Here is a 23,994-nt window from a genome sequence, read left to right as displayed (position 1 = left end):
CTGACTGGCATAGTAAACATGTTGTATTTTCTTTTTTTTCTCCCAGCCCTGTATTTTTCTTTACTATACCAGTGACCTTAAAGTAACCATTGAGCTTCATGTTATTAAATCTTCAGAATTGATGCTTCTGTCTACTCCAGTCTTTTGGGTCTTTCTAAAATATTGTCGAGTTTTTTTTTCCCTACAAACAAGCACAGTAAATGCCAGAACAGATGGGAGGAAGTGTACAAGGCTCAGGATAACGAATTTCCCAGGGAGAAGGAGTAGATTAAGGATTACTGAGTGTCTCTCTACCTCTGTACAAACCTGTAGCAGAATCTCATTTTAAATACATCTAGTTGGCTGGACCAGGAATTTGGTCCAGTAGTAGAGTGCTTGCCTAGTATTCACAAAGACCCAGGTTCGATTCCTTGGTACCACATACATAGAAAAAGGCAGAAGTGGTGCTGTGGCTCTAGCCTTGAGAAAGCCCAAGAAGAATGCCCAGGCCCTGATTTCAAGCCCTGGGACTGGCGGAAAAAAAAAAAAAAAAAAGAATACATCTAGTTGATGAACATTTCATTTCTATTACAGATAGATTTTTTTTTTTTTTTGCCAGTCCTGGGATTTGAATTCAGAGTCTTGCCACTTGAGCCACAGTGCCACTTTTGGCTTTTTCTGTTTATGTGGTACTGAGGAATCAAACACAGGGCTTCGTGCATACTAGGCAAACAATCTACCACTAAGCCACATTCCTAGGCCATAATTTATATATTCTGAAAAACAATTTAAAGCTAAAAAACTTACAAGTCAGTTTTAATAGAAAAAAAATTTTATTGCAAATACAGTGGCTTTCATATTGCAGTAGGACATTCTGATAAACCAAATGGCTATCAATAAAGTATACTTTGGATATAAAACTATACCTTATAGTACATATGTACATTAACTATGTTTAATGTACATATATACATTTCCAGTGTGATGACATTTCAATGAGAAAATCGCATTCACAACCAACACCACCGTCCCCCTGAGTTCATGATTTAGTTAAGTTCTACCCAGAGATTCCCCTTCCCTACCCCACTATGGCAGCTGGTAGTTCCTAGCATGGAATGTCTTTCTGGAATGTGTGCATAGAACCACCATTGAGAGTTGATGATTTAGTGGAACAGCAAAAACATAGAGAACCTCTATTCTGCATTTTAATGTTTCTAGTTTCAAGTATCACACTGAAAGTATTTAGCCACTTGCTCTTAGTTATTTGTTGAGAGTCCCAGATTCTGTTTCACTAGTAAGTATCAAAATTGAGAATTTAAGCTGGGCATGGTGCTTCAAGCCTGTAATCCTAAGCTATTTGGAAGCAGAGATCTAGATGATCATGATTTGAGGCCAACTCAGACAAAAATTAGTTCCCAGGATTTTATCTCAACCAAGGACCAGGTGCAGTGGTGGACACATGTTATCTCCCTGATAAGGGAAAGCACAAATAGGATCCCAGCCCAGGCCAGCTGGCGCAAGAAGCTAATCTCTACCTCAAAAATAACCAGTGCAAAAACAGGCTGGGGATGTTGCAGGTAGAACACCAGCCTAGCAAACACAAAGCCCTGAGTTCACGCTCCACTGCTGATATAAAAGGGAATTTAATTCAGGGAACTTATCTAGAACTACCCAATAAAAAGTTTGCTGCACATATCTACTTCCCCAGCATCTGGCACATAGTTGAAAGATGAAGAATCATAGTCCTCATGGGGCTAAGAGTGCATAGCGAATGAGCAGAAAGTTATGGCATCAGAGTGGCTTGATTCTAAGATATTTTCTTTAGTATTTACTCTAGGAAAACTAGCCATCTATACGGAGAGAGATGCAGGTGCAATCTTACTGATGAGTTTGTTGAGAGCTCGAACTTTTTCTTCCAAGATGCGGCTTTTCCTCTCCGCACTTAGCTGCTTCTCTTCTGTGACCTGAAGAGCTTTCATGAGGTGAGAGTTTTCCACATATAGCTCCTTGAGCAGCAAGTCAGATTTGCTATTCTTTTCAAACTGGAAAGGAGAGAATGTTCCATATTACTGTGAATCAGGTGCAACAATGCTTAGTAGACCTGCCGACATCCCTCTCAGTCTGCCCCAGCATGGTCTCCTGGTTCCTAAGGCTCTGACATGGACAGCAGGTCAGTTCCCTGGTATGGGGGAGGAAACTTGAGAATTTATAGTACTGTGTGGTAAAGAAAATATACAAACTTTATGAGAATGATTTTTTTTTTGCCACAAAATAAAGACCAAGAGCCCTTCTAGTGCAATGTAAAACTAGTCTTGGGGGGTCCCAAGACTGCTCTGTTACCATAATGCCACATAAAGTACATGGAGGCCTTGGAGTCAGGTATGTGAGCTTCTCACCATTACCAGGTGGATGTCACTAATGGCTCCAGCTGGCAGCCCTCACCACGACTTTAATCAAGACCCCATGGATCTGAGCACTGAGCTTCACTAGTCTACACAGAACTCACTCATCTGGCAAGTGGTTATGGATGCCTGTGCATGCCCACAACTCTGGCAAAATCCATGCTCTTGGGGAACACACATCCTAGAAGAAAGGGCAAAGGGAAAATAAACATACACAGGAACCCAGCAGGGGCTGGGTGGGATGGGTAAATAGAGCTCTTTAAAGACATTAGAACAGAGATATGAATAAGCCAGGGAAATGAGTCAAGGGCTAGGTGTGAGTAGGGAGAAGGAAACACTTGAAGAAAGGCCCTCTGGCTAGCATATGTTTGCAGTGTGTTGTGACTGGAGGGATACAGAATGGGAGATGAGAAGTCAAACGTTCTAAGGTAGGGAGGGATCACAGGAAAGGGCCAGAGTAGGAAAACATTGGAGATCACTGTCTAAGCTCTGCTTTACTCGAGTCATGAGAGACTCGACAGTTAAGCAGAGGAGGGACAGGACATGGTATGGATTTCAGAAGGCTGGCTATGTTCCTGTGCTGAGTGTAGAATATACACAGAATGCAGGAAACCTCTTAGGAAGCAGAAGATGAATAGGAAATGTTCAAAGTTTGGTGTCAGCTTAGAAAGTAGCACTATAGAATAGCTGTGGACATGGCCCCAAGGTGTTATACCTGAGCCTGTGGCAGAAAGAGGGGAGGCAGACAGGTGACAAATGCACAAACTCTCAAGGGTATTCATAAGAGGTGTGTTAAAGTGATGGGCTGAGGGAAGGTGAGAAGTGTGAAAGGTCTGGGTCCTAGTGGGCAATGAGGTTCCAGGAGGCAGCTGTGGAATGGGCGGCCCTGGAAGGAATAGAAGACTCAGGACATGGGATGGTGAGAGGTGGACACTCGAGAGCATGAGCAGGCCCCTGGGCATGTCTGGTCTCCCATGAGATAAACAGCAAGGGTACAGGTGCGAGGCTAGAGCAGCTAGAAGCCAGAGGAAGAAGGAAGCAAGGAGGGAGCTTGCAGAAAGAGACATGAAAACACTGAGGGAGCAGAAAGGAGAAGGCAGATAGGCAAGTATGTAGGGAGTCACAAGGGATTCAACTAGAATGAAGGTTTCGATGGCCAAGGCAAACAGGGTGAATGCAAGTGAGTGACTAGAAAGGTCACTGTCACAGTTACAGAGGAAAAGTTCCACACAAGAGGGAGGGTTATACACAGGGTAGCTCATAAGGGAACCTTTCACCCAGCCAGTTAGGGCACATGATAGAAGGAGTGCCACTGACCAAGATATAGTATGCTAATAAACTGGCACGTTGAATCAAAATACCTTTGTACAACTAAAGATAAAAAAAAAAGGACAAATGAACAAGAAGCACTGCTGACTCAACTCAGGATCTTCGAAGTAAACAACCATACTCAATTACTTAAAAGAAGAAATATTTCTCCAGATTTCACATTTCTCTTGAAATGTCTGTTAGATGCCATTTCCTGGATAGCTGGTGCCTTACAGTCAGCCACACCCCCCGCCCCCGACCAGAACTGGTTCCTGCAGGGCTTAGGTCTTGTCCTTCACCACACACTAAACAGGTTGTCTCTCCATTAGTGACACCTTCTTTGTCTCTCCATTGGTGATATCGTCATTCTTACCTGTGTAGACAACTTCTAGTTTACACACCAGCAAGCTACGGTTACCTTAAATTCCTTTGTTTTTAAATGACTTTGCTGCTCAGAGCAACTAAATTACTTTCCCAGAGTGATCTCATTGGAAACACAAATCATATTGTGCTTTTCAGTGGCTTCAGGTAAAATGAGACCCAAGCTTCTGACCTAACTTAAAGGACACACAGGATAGGCTCTGCACAAAGGTTCATACAATCTTTGGTGACTTCCTTGTGGTCCCCAGCACACAAGGATAAGTATCATTTATGTTCCCCTGAGGCCAGTATACAACTTGTGTTCAGCTGCCAATGCACAAAGCAGTCTCCCAATGCGTAAGAGAACCTTCTAAAATCTGTCTTGCTGACCCCAGGGACATAGCTGGACTTTCCATGCTAAGAAAGCAGGTATCTGCTCCAATGCTAGCCCAGAGGTGTCCCCATGCCACCTGTGCTCTCTACCTCCACTCCCTCCTCAGAGTGCCACCTCAGCTAAGATCACCTGTGCTGCCAGAATAAGATCCCCGGGGCAGACTCAGGCTGTCCACCTCAGGATCTGCCTATAGTGGTGCCCTTGCTAAGAGTAGGTACGGAGAGTGTCTGCTATATAACTGAAGGACTGTAGGCATGAGCCTAGCAGGAATGCAGTTTTAGAAAGAGACTAAGCAAAAAGTTCACAAGACTGTCTCATGGTGGCTCACACCTATAATCCTAGCTACCCAGGAGGCTGAGATCTGACAATGAAGATTCAAAGCCAGCTTCAACAGACAAATCCAAGAGTTTTATTCCAATTAGCCAGCAAAACACTAGAAGTGTAGCTCATGAGAGAATGAGAATAAGAGGCTCTTAGTTCAAGCCCCAATACTAGCATAAGATAAAATGGGAATAAAAACAAACCTTGAATCTGGGTGCCAGTGGCTCATGCCTGTAACCCTAAGGTATTCAGGAGGCTTAGATCTGCGGGCTGTGGTTTGAAGCCAATGGGTCAGTAAAGTCTCTGAGAGGCTTATCTCTAATAAAGCACTCAGAAAAATCCAGAAGTGGTGCTGTGGCTCAAGTGGTGGAGCACTAGCCCTGAGCACGAAGAGGCTCAGGGACAGCACCCTGAGTTCAAGCCGCAGGACCGTCAAAACAAAACAAACACCAAACCCTGCATAGTAGTCGATGCCTATGATCCCAGTTTGTGGGAGGGATAGGTAGAGAACTTGCAGTCCTAGGCTGACCCAGAAATATAAGACCAAGTTTGTAAGCCAACTACTTTAACTGAAAAATAAAACAAAAAAGGCATGGAGTTTGGCTCAAGTGGCACAGCACTTACCTTACAAGACTGAGGACCTAAGTTCAAACCTCAGTAATACCAACAAAACAAACAAAAATGATCTTGGAAACAGTTCCCCAGGGGGGTGGGGAATATATATGATGTGTGATGTGTGAGGATAATATGGGATATGTACTTAGAAAAATCAGTCTTCTATGGGTTACTTTTTACCGCTACCCTGAAAGCAATTTGTCCTTTTTCTGGTGAAGTTTGGATGACTCGAAAGGTTGCAAATGTCCCTAGGGCCTGGGGCCTGCTGGATTCTCTATGCTAGCTGCTGTTCAGGGAGGTGGGAGGGAAAGAAAAATGCATGAAGTGGGGCTGTCAGTACTCACTTGGTCTCTCAGCTCCTCCACCTTCTCCTGCAGGAGCCACTCCACGTTCTGCAGCCGCATCTCAGCCTCTCTCATCTGCTCTTCCCTGGCTCTCAGCTGCTGCCTGTGTTCTTCCTGACACCAAAGGTGACATAACAAGGGAGTTTGGCCTAGTGGTAAGAGTGCTTGCCTGGCATGCACGAGGACCCAGGTTCAATTCCTCAGTACCACATGCATAGGAAAAAAAAGCCAGAAGTGGTGCTGTGGCTCCAGTGGTAGAGCACTAGCCTTGAGAAAAATCCAAGGACAGTGCTCAGGCCTTGAGTTTAAGCACAGGACTGGCCAAAAAAAAAAAAAAAAGTAAACCTTGTTATGTCTTTTACAAAGACTCCTTCCAGGAATTACTTATAATAAAGTAGAACTTGACTAAAATGCCCAAATCTGAGTGTGACATGAGTGATCTTTCTTTTGTTAAAAACTTAATCCGAGGTATGTGGGAGGCATAGATAAGTTTAGAAATGTGGTTATATGTGCCATGTGCAGTTTAAAAATGTCTGTCACAGCCTTAAAGTGGCCTGCTTTGTCCTCAAAGAACTGACCTGGGATTTTAATCTGCAACAACTCACACAAAGCAAGTCTCCCTAACTGTGTTGTGTACGAATGTTTCTCCACCTTGGGGTGCTCTAATAAGTCAGACCAGGTCATGGGGAACCTCTGAGCTGAGGGGCCTCAGGGATCAGCTGGTTCTATGTGCTACTCTGAGACTAACCTCTCCTTATCCCTCCTCATCCTTTGTCTCAAGGACTATGATCCTCCAACTCTCCCATTCTGCCAGCACGCCTCAGGGCCCCCTGTTTACACAACTGGCCTGAATCAACCCACTCACCCGTTGCGCATCCAATTTTCTCCCAGCCTCCTCCTTCTGGAGGCTGAGCAGGTGCTGCAGCTCTGTCACACGGGCCCCAGGCACCAGGTGGCTCATCTGCTCCTGTAGACGTTGGACCTTCTGCTCATGTTGGCCGTGTGTTGCCTCTAGCCTCAGGTGAGCACTGTACAACTGCACATCACATGGACAACAGTTTTGGGAGAAGTCATGAGGAGACCCAGTGAAGCACAGTGAGCTATACTCAGCTTAAAGCCACCCACACTATCAGGGCATTAGAGCCCAGTCCCTCCTCGGTGGTATAGTGATCCTGAAGGTACAGCAATACCCAGTGATGGAGAGCCCAGCTCCTCTCAGAGCATCTCCACATGACAGAAGCAGACAGGCTTAGTCTGTCAACCTTAGAACAACAGTGCAGGGGCTTCCCGTGAGATCTACAGAATGATCAGATTCTGTCCCTCCCAGATTGCTTCACAGGACCCGATATGTAAGCTGCATGTGGTCATTTCCTTTTCTGTAGGGCCTTCATACTTCTAAGATGAAGCTATGTCCTTGGTTCCACAGTATGATTACTACAACTTCTGGGTCCCCAACCAGAGTGAGGTGCTCAGAGCCCATTGGTGTTATGAGTACACACTGTTACTAAATTATGCATAATTGAGCCAATAGCTTTTTGCTTTTGTTTTGTTTTGTATAGTGAAGCAGCAAATTTACTGAAAGCAAAACTAGAGTACAGATTCTCCATAGAAAGGAGCCCCAGAGCTGAGAGACCCAACTACTTTTATTAAGTAATGAGAAGATCTAAACACAATTTAAATCAATCTGACTTTGGAGTTTTCATGTAAAATACACAGAATTTCCTTGGCACCTGAAGAACTGACTACTTCAATCCGATTCACCTCTTAGACTTCATAGTCAGGAGGAGTCACAACTCTATCAGAAGTTCCTTCTGAGGAACATGTGATTGTGACCCCATGGCCAAGAGAAAAGGAAGACACTTGAGACTCGTTAGTACCTGACAAGCTGTGTGACCTCCCACTAGCCCAATAACCTCTCTGGGCTGCCTAAGCACAGTGATGCTGTCAGCATATCATTGACACTCCACCGGGGCTGGGACTGGACTAAGGGCTGCAGCCATTACATGCTACCCACCTGGTCTTGAGTTTCTTCAAGGCTTTCCTTCAGTTGTGATTGTGACAGCCTCAGCTTCTGACATTCCTGATTCATGTGTTCAAGTTCAACTTCAAGTTTTTGGATTTGGTTGCCCTGTGTTTAAAATATCAATTTCTCAGGTCTAAGAAACATCTTAATAGCCCAATACATCGAATACAGAAACTTCAGAGAGGAAACTGAGAAATATAAACCCTTTAGCAGCCCGGTGCCCATGCCTGACATATTGTCATGATTCCATGCTCCTCTCTGCACAGAGCATGTGTGTCAAGAAGCCAACATGATACATAAATATGCTATGCACTGCTTTTGTGGACAGTGACGCGGTGTTGAGAACTAGGTTCTTAACGATTATACTCTAATGTACTCATTCCCCTTATATGTTGATGATGCAAATGGATTCAAGTTCTATTGGGCTATTATAAATAGCCTCACAGCTGGGTGCTGCTGGCTCACATCTGTAATCCCAGCTACTCAGGAGGCTGAGATCTGAGGATCACAGTTTGAAGCCAGCCCAGTGAGGGAAGTCCATGAGACTTTTTTCTTTTTGCCAGGCCTGGGGCTTGAACTCAGGGCCTGGACACCATCCCTGAGCTTCTTTTGCTCAAGGCTAGCACTCTGTCACTTGAACCACAGCACCATTTCTGGCCTTTTCTACTTATATGGAACTAAGGACTCCAACTGAGGGCTGCATACATACTAAGCAAGCACTCTACTACTAAGCCATATTCCCAGCCCTCCATTACTCTTATCTCCAATTAACTACCAGAAAATCAGAAGTGGAGCTATGGCTCAAAGGGATAGAGCATTAGCCTTGAGTGAAAAAGCTCAAAGACAGCACCCAGACTCTGAGTTAAAACCCTATTACTGACAAAAAAAACAAATAAATAAATAACACTGCAACAATCTTGGATGCAACTCCCCTAAACAAAATTATGAAGTCAAAGTATATGGACATTGTACTGATTTACTATTCTATCATCTATACTTAACTTCACGCTGCTGCTTTTTCTAAATCTTAGAGATATGCCCAAGCTGCAAAGGTACATCCACTTCCCTAGACTCCAGAAGTCCTTCTCCTCAGGGCTAGGGTCGCCCACCTCCTAAGACCAGAGGGTTTTTCTTGACCTGCAGGCATTTGTGTCTCAAATGCCTTGGTCCCACACCCAGCTTCCCTTCAGGGCTTCCCCACCTGCTGCTCATCCCTTAGGCCAGCCTCCTCCAGCCTCTGCATTAACAGTTGAATGGCAACATGATGCTTCTCCTTCTGGGCCTGGTGGGTAGAAGTATCCCCTTCCAGCTGAAGGACCCTGCAGTTGAGTTGTGATAGTTCATCTTTGTAGTTCTGGATCTACAGTAAAAAGGGTAAAATCATTGATTTTAATATGCTTTTAAAACAACAGTTCTACTGAGAGTATTCCAGTGGTTCACAATCAGGCACAACTTTGTTCTCCCGGGAGCATTTGGCAACTTGTAGGGACAAATTGGGTTGTCACAGATGGGGATAGGAAGAGATACTAGTATCAAGTAAATGGAGGCCCTTGACTTCTTACAAGGATGGAAGATGAAGATCAGACCCCTGCTCTGTTACTTAAAAGACACACAAGACAATGGTCTAGAGACCTTCCAGGTCTCTGGTCCTCTGTAGTTATTTCTAAGGGATTTTAACAATTTTTTTAAAATTTGAGCCTCATTAAAACTGAAGCATGAGAATCTCCTCAAAATGTCCCCTGCTCTATCTTGAACATACAAACCCAGCACTGAGTTGGGGCTTTGTGTCTCCAAAGTGTGTCTTTAGCCTTTTTTTTTTTCTTTTTTTTTTAACATCCACTTTCTCAGGGAGGGACAGGGGAAGACATCAGTTGCACAAATGAAAGCTAATAAGGTGGCCTTACAGTTTTCCCCCCATGCAAATTCTAGCCGTACATACCACTGCCCAGAACTTGACAAGAGTTTTGTGGGTTTTTAAGCATATAATGAAACTTGAAGCTGTCTCAATTTGGCTTCATGCAGGGTTAGCAAGTCTCTACACTGTTCTGAAGCTCTGCCCTGAAAATTAATCACATCTTATTCCTTCCCTATAATCTCAGGCCTGAGGGTAGAGATGTTTCTACTATAAGCCCGGCAGCTCTGGCCAGTAAAGTAACCCTATCATCTTCTCCTCTTCTTTCTCTTCCATTTCCTCCTACTCTGGGCCTGGGTGCTGTCCGTGAGCTCTTCAGCTCAAGGCTACAGCCCTACCCCTGAGCTACAGAGCCACTTCCAGTCTTCTAGTGGTTAACTGGAGAGCCTCACAGTCTTTTAGTACCCAGTCTGGCTTTGAACTGAGATCCACATATCTTAGCCTCCTGAGTATTTAGGATCATAGGCATGAGCCACTGTGCCCAGCTATAGTGACATTTTTTTTTTTTTTTTTTTTGCTTAGGGCCTAAGCATGTCCTTGGGCTTTTTCCTCAAGGCTAGCACTCTGCCACTTGAGTCACAGCACCACTTCTGGGTTTTCTACATATGTATTACCAAGGAATGGAACCCAGGTCTTCATGCATGTTAGGCAAGCACTCAACCACTAGGCCAAACTCCAGACCTGGGCTTGAGCTCAGGGCCTGAGCACTGTTCTTGGACTTTCTCAAGGCTAGAGCTCTACCACTTGAGCCTCAGCACTATTTCTGGCTTTTTTCTATGTATATGGTACCTAGGAATTGAACCCAGGTCTTCGTGCATGCTAGACAAGCACTCTACCACTAGGCCAAACTCCCCGCCCAATGGTGACAATTTTTAAAAAATTATTTTTTTCTAAGAGCTAGGCACTGGTGGCTCACACCTGTAATCCTAGCTACTCAGGAGGCTGAGCTTTGAGAATCTCAGTTCAAAGCCATCCCAGACACGAAAGTCTGTGAAACTTTTTTTTTGGTGTGCCTCTTATGTCCAATTAACCACCAGAAAACTGAAAGTGAAGCTCTGTTTCATAGTGACAGAGCACTAGCCTTGAGCTGAAGATCTTAGGGACAAAGCCCATGGTCTGAGTTCAAGTCCCATATCTGACAATCAATCAATCAATCAACCAACCAATCAATGAATAAACACTTGTTTTTCTCTATCAATAAACATATCACTGTGACTTTTGAGTAGCAACAAAGTACTCCTTTAGCCCCTGAGCTAAGCAGACTAGTCCATTTTCTTCTATTCATCTTTAGTATTTAAAATCTTTGGCAACAGGGGCTGGGAGTTTGGCCTAGTGGTAGAGTGCTTGCCTAGCATGCATGAAGACCCGGGTTCGATTCCTCAGTACCACATACATAGAAAAAAGCCAGAAGTGGTGCTGAGGCTAAGTGGTAGAGCTCTAGCCTTGAGAAAGTCCAAGGACAGTGCTCAGGCCCTGAGCTCAAGCCCAAGACTAGCAAAAAAAAAAAAAAAAAAAATCTTTGGAAACAATTCCAAACTAATAGAATGGTTGCAAGAATAGATCATTATAAGGATTCACAACAGTACCTTCTATGTGTCTACACACATGCAGAGGTCACACACAGGCACAGACAATGCTTCTTCTACCCCAGCCCTGCTGTGTGCTTCTGAGAATGGGTATACTCTTGCACAACAAAATCTTGATATCACACATGCATTTTTTTTTATCAGCTGGTCCAGTGATACCCTTTCAGTCATGCTGAGTTAGCCTCCTTGAATCTGGAATGTTCTATACATGGCCTTTGTCTTTGCAGTGTATGTGTGTGCACACATATGTGCCAGTACTAGGACTTGAACTTAGCGTCTGGTGTTGTCTCTTAACTTTTTCACTCAAGGCTATAGCATTAGAGCCACATCTCCATTTCTAGCTTTTTGGTGGTTAACTGGAGATCACAGACCCATGGACTCTCCTCTCTGGGTTGGCTTCACACTATGGTCCCTTCTCAGTAGCTAGATTACAGGTATGACCCACAGGTGCCTAGCTCTCTCTTCAACATATTTTTCTGTCCAGGCACTAGAGAATGTCACCTAGGCAGGAGCATGTCTCTACAATTTCTGGTTTCAAGCATGACAAGAGCCTAGAAATCATCCCTCCCAACCTCCCAATGAAGGAAAATCTGAATAAGCAAAATCCTCAACTCTTCTTAGATCCATTAGAGAGCCAAGGTCACAGAGCAAACCAATGCCTGAAAACTAGAGAGATAGGAAATGAGAAAATCATAATATGCCAGAGGCAGAAGGCTGTGGCCAAAAAAACATTAGATAAAGTTGAATGGAAAAGAAAAATGCCAGAGGCCAGGGTAGCTTGAGAGTTACAGTGCTAGGTCCCATAAAGTAGGTCCACTTCATGTGCAGGGTCCCCAATATCCCTGCCTCATCAAGTTCTCCTCGAAGAAAAGAATCAGAGAAAATTCCCCTGCCCCAGGCTTTCAACAAAAAGCATGGAATTTACTGCTGTGGACTACACCCTGCCACTCAGTGTAATTATGTTTGGAAATGGGGCTTTCAAGAGATAATTATAGTAAATGTTTCCTGGATGTGAGATTGCAATAGAACTAGTACATTATGATGCTCTCCATCACATATGAGGACAATGAGAAGCTAATGGCAAGCTAAGAAGGCCTTCACCAGAAACCAAGCCAAACAGTATTTCCAGCCTCCAGTCTTGGTGTATAGTATTTTTTATGGCATCCTAACCAAATTAAGGCACTAAGCAATTTGAAACACATTCAAAGTTTTTCTCCTTCCCTCAGTGAAAATACTTCTACCAGATCCTGTCCAGTGCAGGGGGTAGCACCCAACTGTACTCCTCTAGCCTTCCTGTCTTAATGCCACAAGGTTGTGGAGAAGCCAGCTCCTGCACAGTTGCTGGGATCTAAAATGTACCATGCTGAGAAGTAGCCTGGGAATTATTATTATAATTTTGGCCAGTCCTGGGGTTTGAATTCAGGGCCTGAGCACTGTCATTGGGCTTTCTCAAGGCTAGTCATCTACCACTTCAGCCAGAGCACCACTTCTGGCTTTTTCTGTGTATGTAGTACTGAGGAATTGAACCCAGGGCTTCATACATGCTAGGTAAGCACTCTACTAGTAGGCCACACTCCCGGCCCTGAGAATTTTTCATAAAACTAAATATGTAATCATTATCACACAAGTCAGATATTAGAGTCTCAGGCATTTATCCTAGGGGAATGATGGTAGTTTTTTAAATTTGTTTTTGTTAGTCCTGGGGCTAGTACTTTGGCCTGGGCACTGTCTCTGAGCTTTTTTTTTGCTCAAGGCTAGCACTCTACTGTTTTGAGCCACAAAGCCATTTTCAGTTTTCTGATGGCTAATTGGAGATAAGAGTCTCAGGGACTTCCCTGCTCAGTCTGACTTTGCGCCACATTTCTCATATCTCAGCCTCCTGAGTAGCTAGGATTACAGATGTGAGCCAACGGCATCCAGCATTGAGATCAAGTTTTTATGTTCACATAAAAACTTATGTGGTAATGTTCAGAGCAGCCGTATCTGAATAGGCTAAACCTAGAATCAGCACAGATGTCCTTAAAAAGGTGAATGTTAAGACAACTGAGCCCATTCATATCACAGGAAGCTACTCAGCAATGAAGAGATAATATTTTTTGTATACACTTGGATGACTTCTAGGGAATTATGCTGTGTTATGTTGGGAGTTGTTCCAAAAATCATACTTTGTGTCATTCCACTTATATAACATTTTAAACATCAGATTTTAGAAATGGAGGGCAGCTCAATGATGTTCAGGGGATGGGTGTGTAGGAAGATTGGTATGATTATTTAGGACACCAACAGAAATGCCTGTATATAGAAATTCCAGTATCTTGATGGAGGCAGTAGATACAGGAACCTGTTCAGCTAATAAAACTCTATAGAACCTGGGCTGGGAGTTTGGCCAAGTGGTAGAGTGCTTGCCTAGCATGCATGAAGACCCGGGTTTGATTTCTCAGTATCACATACATAGAAAAAGGCAGAACTGGGCCGGGAGTTTGGCCTAGTGGTAGAGTGCTTGCCTAGCATGCACGAAGACCCGGGTTCGATTCCTCAGTACCACATACATAGAAAAAAGCCGGAAGTGGTGCTGAGGCTCAAGTGGTAGAGCTCTAGCCTTGAGAAAGTCCAAGGACAGTGCTCAGGCCCTGAGCTCAAGCCCAGGACTGGCAAAAAAAAAACAAAAACAAAAAAGGCAGGAGTGGTGCTGTGGCTCAAGTGGTACAGCTCTAGCCTTAAGAAAGCCTAAGTACAGTGCTCAGGCCCTGAGTTCAAGCCCTAGGACTGCTGAAAAAAAAAAAAAACCTGTATAGAACCCAACACACTGAGTACACATAAAACTAGGGAGATTTAATATGATCTACCGATTGTATTGATGTCACATGAAACTAGGGAGATTTAAATATGATCTACCGATTGTATTGATGTCACTGTCTTGGCTGTGGTATTTGTGAAGGGCTGAACTGTATCCTCTTTGGGGTTTGGATCTTGAAATCTTAACTACCAGCATTTTAGCATGGAACTGTATTTGCAGACAGGGTCTTTAAAGAATAACTGATCTAAACAAGGCACACATCTGAGTGTAGCAGAATCCAATCTGATTAAATTCTTTATAAGAGGAGGAGGTTAGGATTCCAGGGAGCCATGTCTGAATGGCTAAAAGTGAGACTCTGCTGGGGAGCCAAGGGTGGCTCTAGGCTGCCAAGCAGAATGAGGAAGTGACTTCAACACAGAAACCCACAATGTTGAAAAACAGAACTGCTGTAATAATATCGAGGATCACCCCACTGGTCATAAGCAAATACTGTCTAACTTCACATAAGAACATGATGAAGAGCCAGGTGCCAGCAGTTCATGACTGTAATCGCAGCTGCTCAGAGGCTGGGAGGCTGAGATCTGAGGTTAAAAGCCAGCCTGGGCAAGAAAGACTATGAGATTCTTTTTTTTTTTTTTTTTTTTTTGCCAGTCCTAGGCTTGAGCTTAGGGCCTGAGCACTGTCCTTGGACTTTCTCAAGGCTAGAACTCTACCACTTGAGCCTCAGCACCACTTCCGGCTTTTTCTATATATGTGGTACCAAGGAATTGAACCCGGGTATTCGTGCATGCTAGGCAAGCACTTTAACCACTAGGCCAAATTCCCGGCCGACCATGAGATTCTTATTTCCAATTAACCACTTAAAAACAGGAAGTGGAGCTGTGACTCAGTGGGAGGGCTCTAGCTTTGAGCAAAACAGAGGCAGTGCCCAGTCCCTGAGTTCAAGCCCCATGACTAGAAAAAATAAAAAAGCTCATGGACAGCATGCAGGCCTTGAGTTCAAGCACTAATGAAACTACCTACTTCACACTGGAATGGAAAAATATCCAAAGAAAGCAGCTTCAACTTGAGTTTCAAGTTGAAACTATGAAGATTTCAAGTTGTCCTATGAAGATTATTCCCCTGTGCTGCTTTCAGGATTTGTATGGTTATTTGGTAGCATTGTCTAACTACTAGTCTTAATGCAGCTCTGAAAAGAAACATAATTTATATTATGTAAAAATAAAACAGGGCTTACTACTAAGAACTACCTAGACCATCATTAATTCTTATTGCTTTTTATACAAAATACACAAAAATATGAACCTACTTTCTTTTGTCAAAAAGTTAAAAATACCATAGTAAGTTATCAATAGTAAAACTTTTTTCTGAGTGTTAGTAGCTTAGGCCTGTAACTTTAGCAACTTACAATTTTGGGATTTCGTTTAAGGCCAGCCTGGGCAGGAGAAAATAGTTTGTGAGATCCCTTCTAGCAAAAGGCTAGACTTGGTGGCCCATGTCTGTTATCCTAGCTTCTGAGAAGCCTACCAAAATGGAACACTCCTCCAAGATTCATGCCAGGAAGTACAGTCCTATGTCAAAAATAATGAGCAAAAGTCAGGACTGGAAGAATGGCTTGCAGTAAAAGTGCAAACACTAGGTACTGGGTACTGGGTGTGAACTCAGGGACTCATAAACTCCTGGCTAATTTTTCTTATGGCTGGCCCTCTACCACTTCAACCATGCCTCCAGTTCAACTTTGGCTATTGGCAAAAGCCTCCTGTCTGTGACCAAGTTGCACAAATTTCTTTGTTGTTGTTGTTGGTCCAGAGGCTTGAACTCTGGGACTGGGTGCCATTCCTGAGCTCATCAGCTCAAGGCTGGAGCTCTATCACTTAGGCCACAGTGCCACTTCTGGTTTTCTGGTGGTTAAGTGGAGATAAGACTCTCAAGGACTTTAGTGACCAGGCTGGCTTTGAACCACAATCCTCAGATCTCAGCCTCCTAAGAAGCTAGGATTACAGGCATGAGCCACTGGAGCCCAGCTTCACCAATCTTTCTACATAGGATGGCTTCAAATCATGATCCTTCAGATCTCAGCCTCCTGAGTAGCTACAGTTACAGGTGTAAGCCACCAGTACCTGGCAAGCCTTAACTATTAATGAATATATAATACCAGGGTCAGGAGTTTGGCCTAGTGGTAAAGTGCTTGGCCAGCATACACAAAGACCTGGATTCAATTCCTTGGTACCACATACATAGAAAAAGCTGGAAATGGTGCTGTGGCTCAAGCACTAGAGCACTAGCCTTGACGATAGCCCAAGGACAGTGTTCAGGCCCTGAGTTCAAGGCCATTCCTGCAAAAAAATTATAATACCAATGTTCATTTTTAAAGAAATTACCACCAATTATGTTTCTATGATAAAATCCTGGTATTAAAGCAGAGACTCATGTTAGCAAAATTACACTAATGGAAGAAACCTAACCAAGTACATATTAATCTATATTTCTTACAACTTGTATGTAAACATATAATTATCAATATAATACTTTTAATTAAAAAAGAATAATGGAATAAAAAATTCTAGTATACTATTACATAGTAGGTTATGGATAACAATAATATACCCTGACTTAAACTTTATGTAATATATACATGTATCAAAATATTAAATGGTGCCTCATCAATATGCATTAATTTATTTTTTATATCAATTAAATTGTTTAATTTAAAAATTACTGTAAAAAGAAAAGCAACAAAGCAACAAGGATAGCACAATCTAGTTCATGTCCCTGATCCTTACTAATTCAGTCCAAAAGCTATTAAATGGGACCAATTACAGATGACATTAGCACATAGGAGCAAAGGGACAGCTGAGTGAGTAAAAGTGCCACCTGAATGAGAAGGACATTTGTATACAGGGCATGGGGTCAATGGTCAAACAATAAGCAGTAAGCAAGACTGATGATGGAAACCAGACCACATTGTTAAAGAAGTTGAGAACACAGAGGAAAAAAAACCAAAACAAACAATTATTCCTGTGATACAAGGTGGCACCTGCAGATATGGGTTTGAATTCTTACTGAGAAATATTTAAATAAATAAACTTGAAACAAAATGAATGTGTTGATGTTTGCAACATACACAAGTTTCCTTCCTATATCCATTAAGAGCATATTTTTTTTGGGGGGGGGCGAGGGAGATGACAGCAAAAGAGCATCTAGAAGCTATACGCTAAGGAGCACTAGGCACATCAAGTGACCAAACCTTGGTCTCCAAAGGCCATTCTATGGTACAAATACCCCACAGTTCTTGGAGAAATGGCTGGGACTCCAGGAATAGCATCCGGGTTGGGGCAAGGGAAAAAAAAAAATCAAGGGAACCTGGAACATCTTAAGCTGGCAGGAAGAAGCACTCAAAAACTGGAGGCATGGATAAAGAACAATGTGACTGCCTAGCAAGCATATGGCTCTGAGTTCAAATTCCAATACTCCAAAACAAATTTTTTTATTTTTATTATTTTTTTTTGTCAGTCGTGGGGCTTGAACTCGGCCTGGGCCGCTGTCCCTGAGTTCTTTAGCTCAAGGCTACCACCCTACCCCTGAAGCCACAGTACCACTTCCAGTTTTCTAGAGGTTAATTGGAGATAATGGTCTCACAGGGCCAGGATTTTGGCCTAGTGATAGAGTGCTTGCCTAGTATGCACCAAGACCAGGGTTCAGTTTCTTGGTACCACATACATTAAAAAAAAAAAAAGCCCTGCAGTGGTACTGTGGCTCAAATGGTAGAGCTCTAGCTTTGAGAAAAGCCAAGGACAGTGATCAGGCCCTGAGCTCAAGCTAGGATTATAGGCGTGAGCCACCATGCCCAGCTAAAACAACTTTCTAAAGTGCTGAAAATAAGAAGATTAGGATGTGTCCACGGAACACTTAAGTCACTCTGAAAGGCTCTTATTGGCCAAAACTGAGACAGTTTGAACATCTCAATAAATATTGATGGTAATATAACTAATTCACTGAATAGTAATATAATAGTATAAGTAGATCATGGTATAAATTAATCAGTGACATAGATGATTCATTTGCATCATTATAGAAGAAAACCGGCCATAATTATAACCAACTCCACCAAAAAAGAACAAAACAATAATAAAAAAAAAAAGGATGTTGGGCTGGGATGTACCTCAATGCTACATCCTACTCGCCTCCTTGCCTAGCGAGTACAAGGCCCTAGGTTCAATCTCTTATACTGAAAAAGGCAAAGGAGAGAGACAAATAGAGGGAGAAGAGAAAGAGACAAGGATATTTACATAATAGCAAGGTCTCAGTCATCTCATAAAACCACTCATTAATTACAAAGGTAAAAGTAATTAGACTGTAGGGAGTACCAGCTAACACCCCAACACTTCCAAGTAATCAAAAGGGACCATCACCAGCAATAGAAAAATATTATTGTGTCCCAAAGAGGTTAGGTTGGGACACATTACTTCCAAAGTGTTCCAAACAAAACAGAATTTGATTCAAATCACAAAAAGACATCAGAGAAGCTCAAACAGAGTAACATGCTATACAGTTACCACTTGTAATCTTGAAAACTGTAAAGCCTGACTGAGAGAAGGAGCCCAATGCTACCTGTGAGTCCCAGTATTCTGGACCCTGTGCTTCAGATATTCTTTCCAAGGTTGAGGAAACACAACTCAGCCAAGTTACTTTTTGTTTTCAGACCATTATCTACTTCTTTTCTGTAAATGCGATTATATTTTAAAATAATGAGGAGAAGAATAGCACCCGCTTCATGCCAGGTTATCAATACTTGACCTGTGTATTCAGCTTTTCCATTTCAAAGCAGGCCTTTTCCTTGTCTCTCTTTAAAACCTCGATTTCTTTCCTGTTGAAAAAGCAAAATTAAGAAGAGCACTTTTCTTCCTGATCATCACTTTCTGTGCTATCCGTGACTTGGCCTACAGTGACCACGCTGTCTTGGACAGGAGACTGACCCATCTCTACATCATTGTTGCCACTGCTGACATGGGGGAAACGCCTGTCATGATCCCAAATCATGTAGATTGGGAATGTGCAGTAGTTTAGATTTTCAGAGAGATAATATACTAACAGTACTGTAACAATGCATCCTCTATGAAATTCCTCAGTCATATAATTTTTGAAAATATGGAACTAGTCATACTCAGAGTTGTAAAAAGCCAGATACCTTACATTATAAGCTGTGGTACGTCATCAAAGGGCTCCTACCTGGTAGCACACTCCAGGAAAAACCATTTTCTTCTGCAATGTCTGCAGGAGTTTTTGTAATACACTAACTCCTACTTCAGATTCTATACTTTAAACACAGCAATTCTATCTGAGCTGATCTTGAAATTCACAGCCAGAATAACAGGGGACCAACTATTTGTAGAAACAGGTGAGAGCAGTGACAGAAAAAAAATCCACATTCCTCTGACACACATTTTTTCCCTTTCCTGCACAGTTTTTTGTCATGCCACCCTCATCCAAGAAAGCCCCAGCCCAACACTCCTGCCTAGTGCTCAGGTTCTGTCACCACCCTCACTCCCAGCCAGCTCTGACTCGCTGACCTCAAAATACCCACAGTGTCTGGCCCAGAGGGCCCAGCATCCTTTGATAGCATTTGCTGTCTCTAGCCTAAGAGTGACATGAAGCATTTCTATAGAGGTGAAACAACCCATGTCCTGTAGACGGGATGTCAACCATGAGACAGTGTTCACACCATGCTCTAGGCCTCTACATTTGAGCCCAAGGGACATAGGAATAAAGATGGCTGCCAACCTGTGGAAGACCAGAGTCCCTTGCCAGCCATGTCTGCTCACAGATCAAGCCTATCTATACAGGGCTTCCTGGAATGAAGACTAATCATTGAATACCCCCCACTTTTTAATCCAAAGCCTAGTAAGCTCACCCTAGACAGCAAACAGGCCAGAGCTTCACAAGACTAGGTAGAACTGCAGAGGCACCCCTTACCTCTGTGCACCATTTGTGTTCTCTGCAGCTTCTAGCTCCTGCTGAATATTTCTCAGGTCAGTTTGCAATAGAGTGTTTTCTTCAGAAAGCCTATGAAACTCGATTCTGTGTGAAAAATTGAAAAAGCCTATTGAGAACCACTGCCATCACCAATCCCAGTTCTCTAGTGAAAGCACTGAAAACCAGCCTCCAGGCCCCTCCCTGTAACAGGCAAAGGACCCTATGCCCTCTCCAGTGGTTCACATGCTTTGGTATACATGTGCCGAAGACCAAGCTACAGGAAACACAGCTTTTTTTTGTTCTGAATTCCACTCCTGCCACAGCTCTGCAGTACATTCAGCAATTTGGTTTTGTTTATTTTGTGCTTACAGCTAACTTCTTCCCTGATGCCAAGTTCTAGGGTGAGTCTTCAGGGCTAATAAAGTATATTTACCCTCCCAGTGTACCACAGCTCAGAGTTAAGATGCACAAGGAATCAGAAGACCAAAATCCATCAGCATAATTCTCAGGAAAAGTTTCATTCACCCCACACTCTGAGGGATGACTTGGAAACAGCAGTTTAGGCAGATACTCACAGAAATTCAAAGACACTTGTCAGGGGAGAGGGCAGGAGTGAAACCCACCTTTCCTGGGCTACCTTTGCTTTGGACAACCAGAGACTCTCTGTGGGTAACAGCATTGTTTATGACAGATTACAGATCCCCATTACAAATGACTGAGATGGCTGAAGAATTTATTCTTTTATTCTCTAGGCAAGTTGTTTGGGATCTCTGTGTGGACCTATTGCAATCACTAAGATACTTAAAAGTAGAAGACAGAAGCAGAAGGCTCAGCATTGGAGTCCTGTGATGAAGGAAAGAAAGGACCCATTATTGCTGGCTTTCAGATGGGAGAAGCCATAAATACAAGTAGGCAGCCCCTAGAAGCTAGAAGAGGCAAGAAAAGGGTTTTTCTCTCTATAGCATTTCCAGAAGGAAATGCAGCCCCAGTGGCACCTGGATTTCAAGTGAGACCTATTCTGCTTTTCTAACCTCCAAATATATAGTATTAATATATCTGCATTATATTAAGCCACTGGGTTTAAGATCACTTGTCAGAGCAGCAACAGATAACTAATAAACATATAAACATATAATTAGAATGGAATAGATGAGCTAATAGCTCAAAGTCAACAAGGGAATTTCTTGTATTGAGTAAACACATACAAAGGGTGTAGGGACAGTAACTACTAATCTGGATTTGTATTCCAAAGAATACTGTCTTTCAAAATTGAGCCATTTTTCAGAGCAACAAAAACTGAGGAAATCTGATCCAAACAGAATTTCATTAAAGGAATTTCCTTCCAAAGCAAAAACAAGGTCCAACTGGACAGGCATCAGATATCAAAAGGAATGGTGAGCCCTCAGTGGTGACAGGATGAAAATTACTACCGTGTCAGCAAATTGTGACTGCACCTAAAATGCTTCCCCTGAATTAATCACATGAGGAAATGTAGGGGTCCTTCGTCCCTCTCTAGGGAGGATGGGGAAAAACACACCCTGACTAGGCCAAGCTTCGAGAGGAAGGAGCCCAATGTCCTCCCGCACCAGCCTTCTTACCCCGGAGCACGAACAGAGACGCCACGCAGCTTCATCAAGGCAGGAAGATTTCCCTCTCCTTCTCTCCCTCTCTCCCTCTCTCCCTCCCTCCCTTAAAATGTTAGTGTCCAGGCTAGGAATAGAGGTCACTGATAGAACATGCAAGGCCCTGTGTTCTATTCCACAGCATCACAGGCACGCGCGCGCACACACACACACACACACACACACACACAGAGCAGTTGTCCAGATTCCCAAAATCTCTCAAAATAGATTCACAAAGAAGTAGAAAATCTGAATAGACCTCTAGTCAGATTGAATCAATAACTGAAAGCAAGGAGCTTAGTAACATAGGGTTTCACTGGCAACTTCCATCAAGCATTACTAGAGAAAAATTATCACCAACCTCTCTCAGCTTTCTAAACTACTGAAGAAAGGTCGGCATCACCATGATGCTAAAAACAGATTCTACACACTGTATCTTTATGAACACTCATGTCAAAGTCCTCAACAAAAGACTAACAAGAGCTATTGCTTGGTGGAATCAGTTTTTGTTTGGGATGAATAAACAAATTTGAAAGTGAGTGGTGGAGGTACTTATAAGTCATTATGAATATTTAATGCCATTGAATAATACACAAAAGTGGTTAAAATAATTCGTTTTAAGTGATATGCATTTTACAATGATAAACAAGTCAATATTTGCTGATACTTCCCCACAAATAGAAGTCTAATACACTTTCAGCTTAAAGGATTTTACAGATATGATCACTAGGTGTGTAGAATAATTCTTTTTTTTTTTTTTCCAGTCCTGGGCTTAAGCTCAGGGCCTGAGCACTGTCCTTGGATTTTTCTCAAGGCTAGAACTCTACCACTTGAGCCTCAGCACCACTTCTGGCTTTTTCTAAGTATGTGATACCAAGGAATCGAACCTGGGTCTTCATGCATGCTAGGCAAGCACTCTACCACTAGGTCAAATTCCCGGCCCTGTAGAATAATTCTTGATTGGATCAAGGACAGGGAACAATCTATAAAGAACACATTGGAACAGACTATAGAGTATCAATGTTAAAATTCTTCTTTTTTAAATGCAGGTACTGGGGATTTATCTCAGGGCATGAGCACTGTCCCTTAGTTTTTTCACTCAACCTGGTACTCTTCCACTTGACCGACATCCCTGCTTCTGGCTGTTTGCTGGTTAACTGGAAACAAGAGTTTCATGGATTTTCCTGTCTGGACTGGGTTTAAACTGGAATCCTCTGATCTCAGCTTCCTGAGAAGCTAAATGCTTAGCTATTGTTAACATTCTTGTGAGTGGTAAAGATATTCTAGATGTATAGAGGATTCTGCTCTTATAAAATAATATACTGTGGGGCCAGGAATTTGGCCTAGTGGGTAGAGTGCTTGCCTTACATGCATGAAGACCTGGGTTCGATTCCTCAAGTAGTAGAGCACTAGCCTTAAGGAAAAACCCAACGGCAGTGCTCAGGTCCTGAGTTCAAGGCCTAGGACTGGCAAAAAAAAAAGTAATATACTGCAATATTTAACAGAAAATACTGTATCTGAATTTTTCTTCAATAAATCAGGGAAAAAAGGAGTAAAAATGTAAACAAAATAGAATCACAATGGACACATTTGGACCCTCAGAATCCTCCTGCAGCTCTATACTGTGAGTTCAGATTTACAGCCCAAACTGATTGGGTCCTTTTCACTGGACTTGGCTTTCTCTATGATAAAGGTCCCAAATGTCACCATGGCCTTCAAGATCTATGTCTGACCCTCACTCAGCCTAGGGTCCTGTGGCTCTGGTGGACCTGGGGAGGTGGTTAGTCATGTTTATCTAGAAAGACTAAAAGCCTGAATTGTAGCTAAGGGCCCCTTGAGGGTCCTGGGAATAGACCTGCCTAGGGTAGGAGCTAGGATTGGGGACAATACTGGGCAAGGAGTAAGGGGACAGAAGGGATATCTCCAAGTCACTGAGCACCCGTAGACTCCTAATCACCTGTCTTTTTTTTTTTTTTTTTTTTTGGTGGGTCATGGGGCTTGAACTCAGCCTGGGCGCTGTCCCTAAGCTCTTCAGCTCAAGGCTACAGCCCTACCCTTGAGCCAAGCTCCACTTCCCCTTTTCTAGAAGTTAATTGGAGATAAGAGTCTCGGGTCCTTTTGTTTCTGGGCTGGCTTTAAACCTTGATCCTCAAATCTCAGCCTCCTGAGTAGTTAGGATTACAGGGGTGAGCCACTGTGCCCAGCCCTAACCACATCTGAGCTAGCACCTCAGTGGCTCTGCATACAGGTCTCTTGCTACAGGTAGAGAGAGGTTTTCTCCAAAGACAATAGCCCTTTCGTTTCCCTCCCTCTTGAGGCTCTTCCTATCTCCACCAGTGTGGCTCTCTGTAGGAGGCA

At 43.1% G+C, this 23,994-nt stretch overlaps 1 protein-coding gene across 2 annotated transcripts in view; it reads right to left on the bottom strand.

Annotated features, from left to right (window-relative positions):
• Positions 1–800: 800 nt before the first annotated feature.
• The window catches only part of Ninl (ninein like), a 90,370-nt gene continuing 67,176 nt past the window's right edge, over positions 801–23,994 (bottom strand). For both annotated transcript variants that reach the window (XM_090351896.1, XM_090351897.1), the window contains exons 19-25: positions 20,015–20,119; positions 18,839–18,908; positions 8,948–9,106; positions 7,738–7,851; positions 6,589–6,759; positions 5,724–5,837; positions 801–2,021 (exon numbers count right to left, since the gene is read on the bottom strand). In XM_090351896.1, coding sequence (XP_090208022.1) covers positions 1,830–2,021; positions 5,724–5,837; positions 6,589–6,759; positions 7,738–7,851; positions 8,948–9,106; positions 18,839–18,908; positions 20,015–20,119 — 925 coding nt within the window. In that variant the 3' untranslated portion in view covers positions 801–1,829. The remainder of the gene's footprint in view (positions 2,022–5,723; positions 5,838–6,588; positions 6,760–7,737; positions 7,852–8,947; positions 9,107–18,838; positions 18,909–20,014; positions 20,120–23,994) is intronic.

This window comes from Megascapheus bottae, chromosome 18 (assembly GCF_031878675.1).
Source record: "Megascapheus bottae isolate mThoBot1 chromosome 18, mThoBot2.hap1, whole genome shotgun sequence".
Classification (NCBI taxonomy): domain Eukaryota; kingdom Metazoa; phylum Chordata; class Mammalia; order Rodentia; family Geomyidae; genus Megascapheus; species Megascapheus bottae.
The sequence above is the reverse complement of the archived record's forward strand: the minus strand, read 5'-3'. Positions and strand labels throughout refer to the sequence as shown.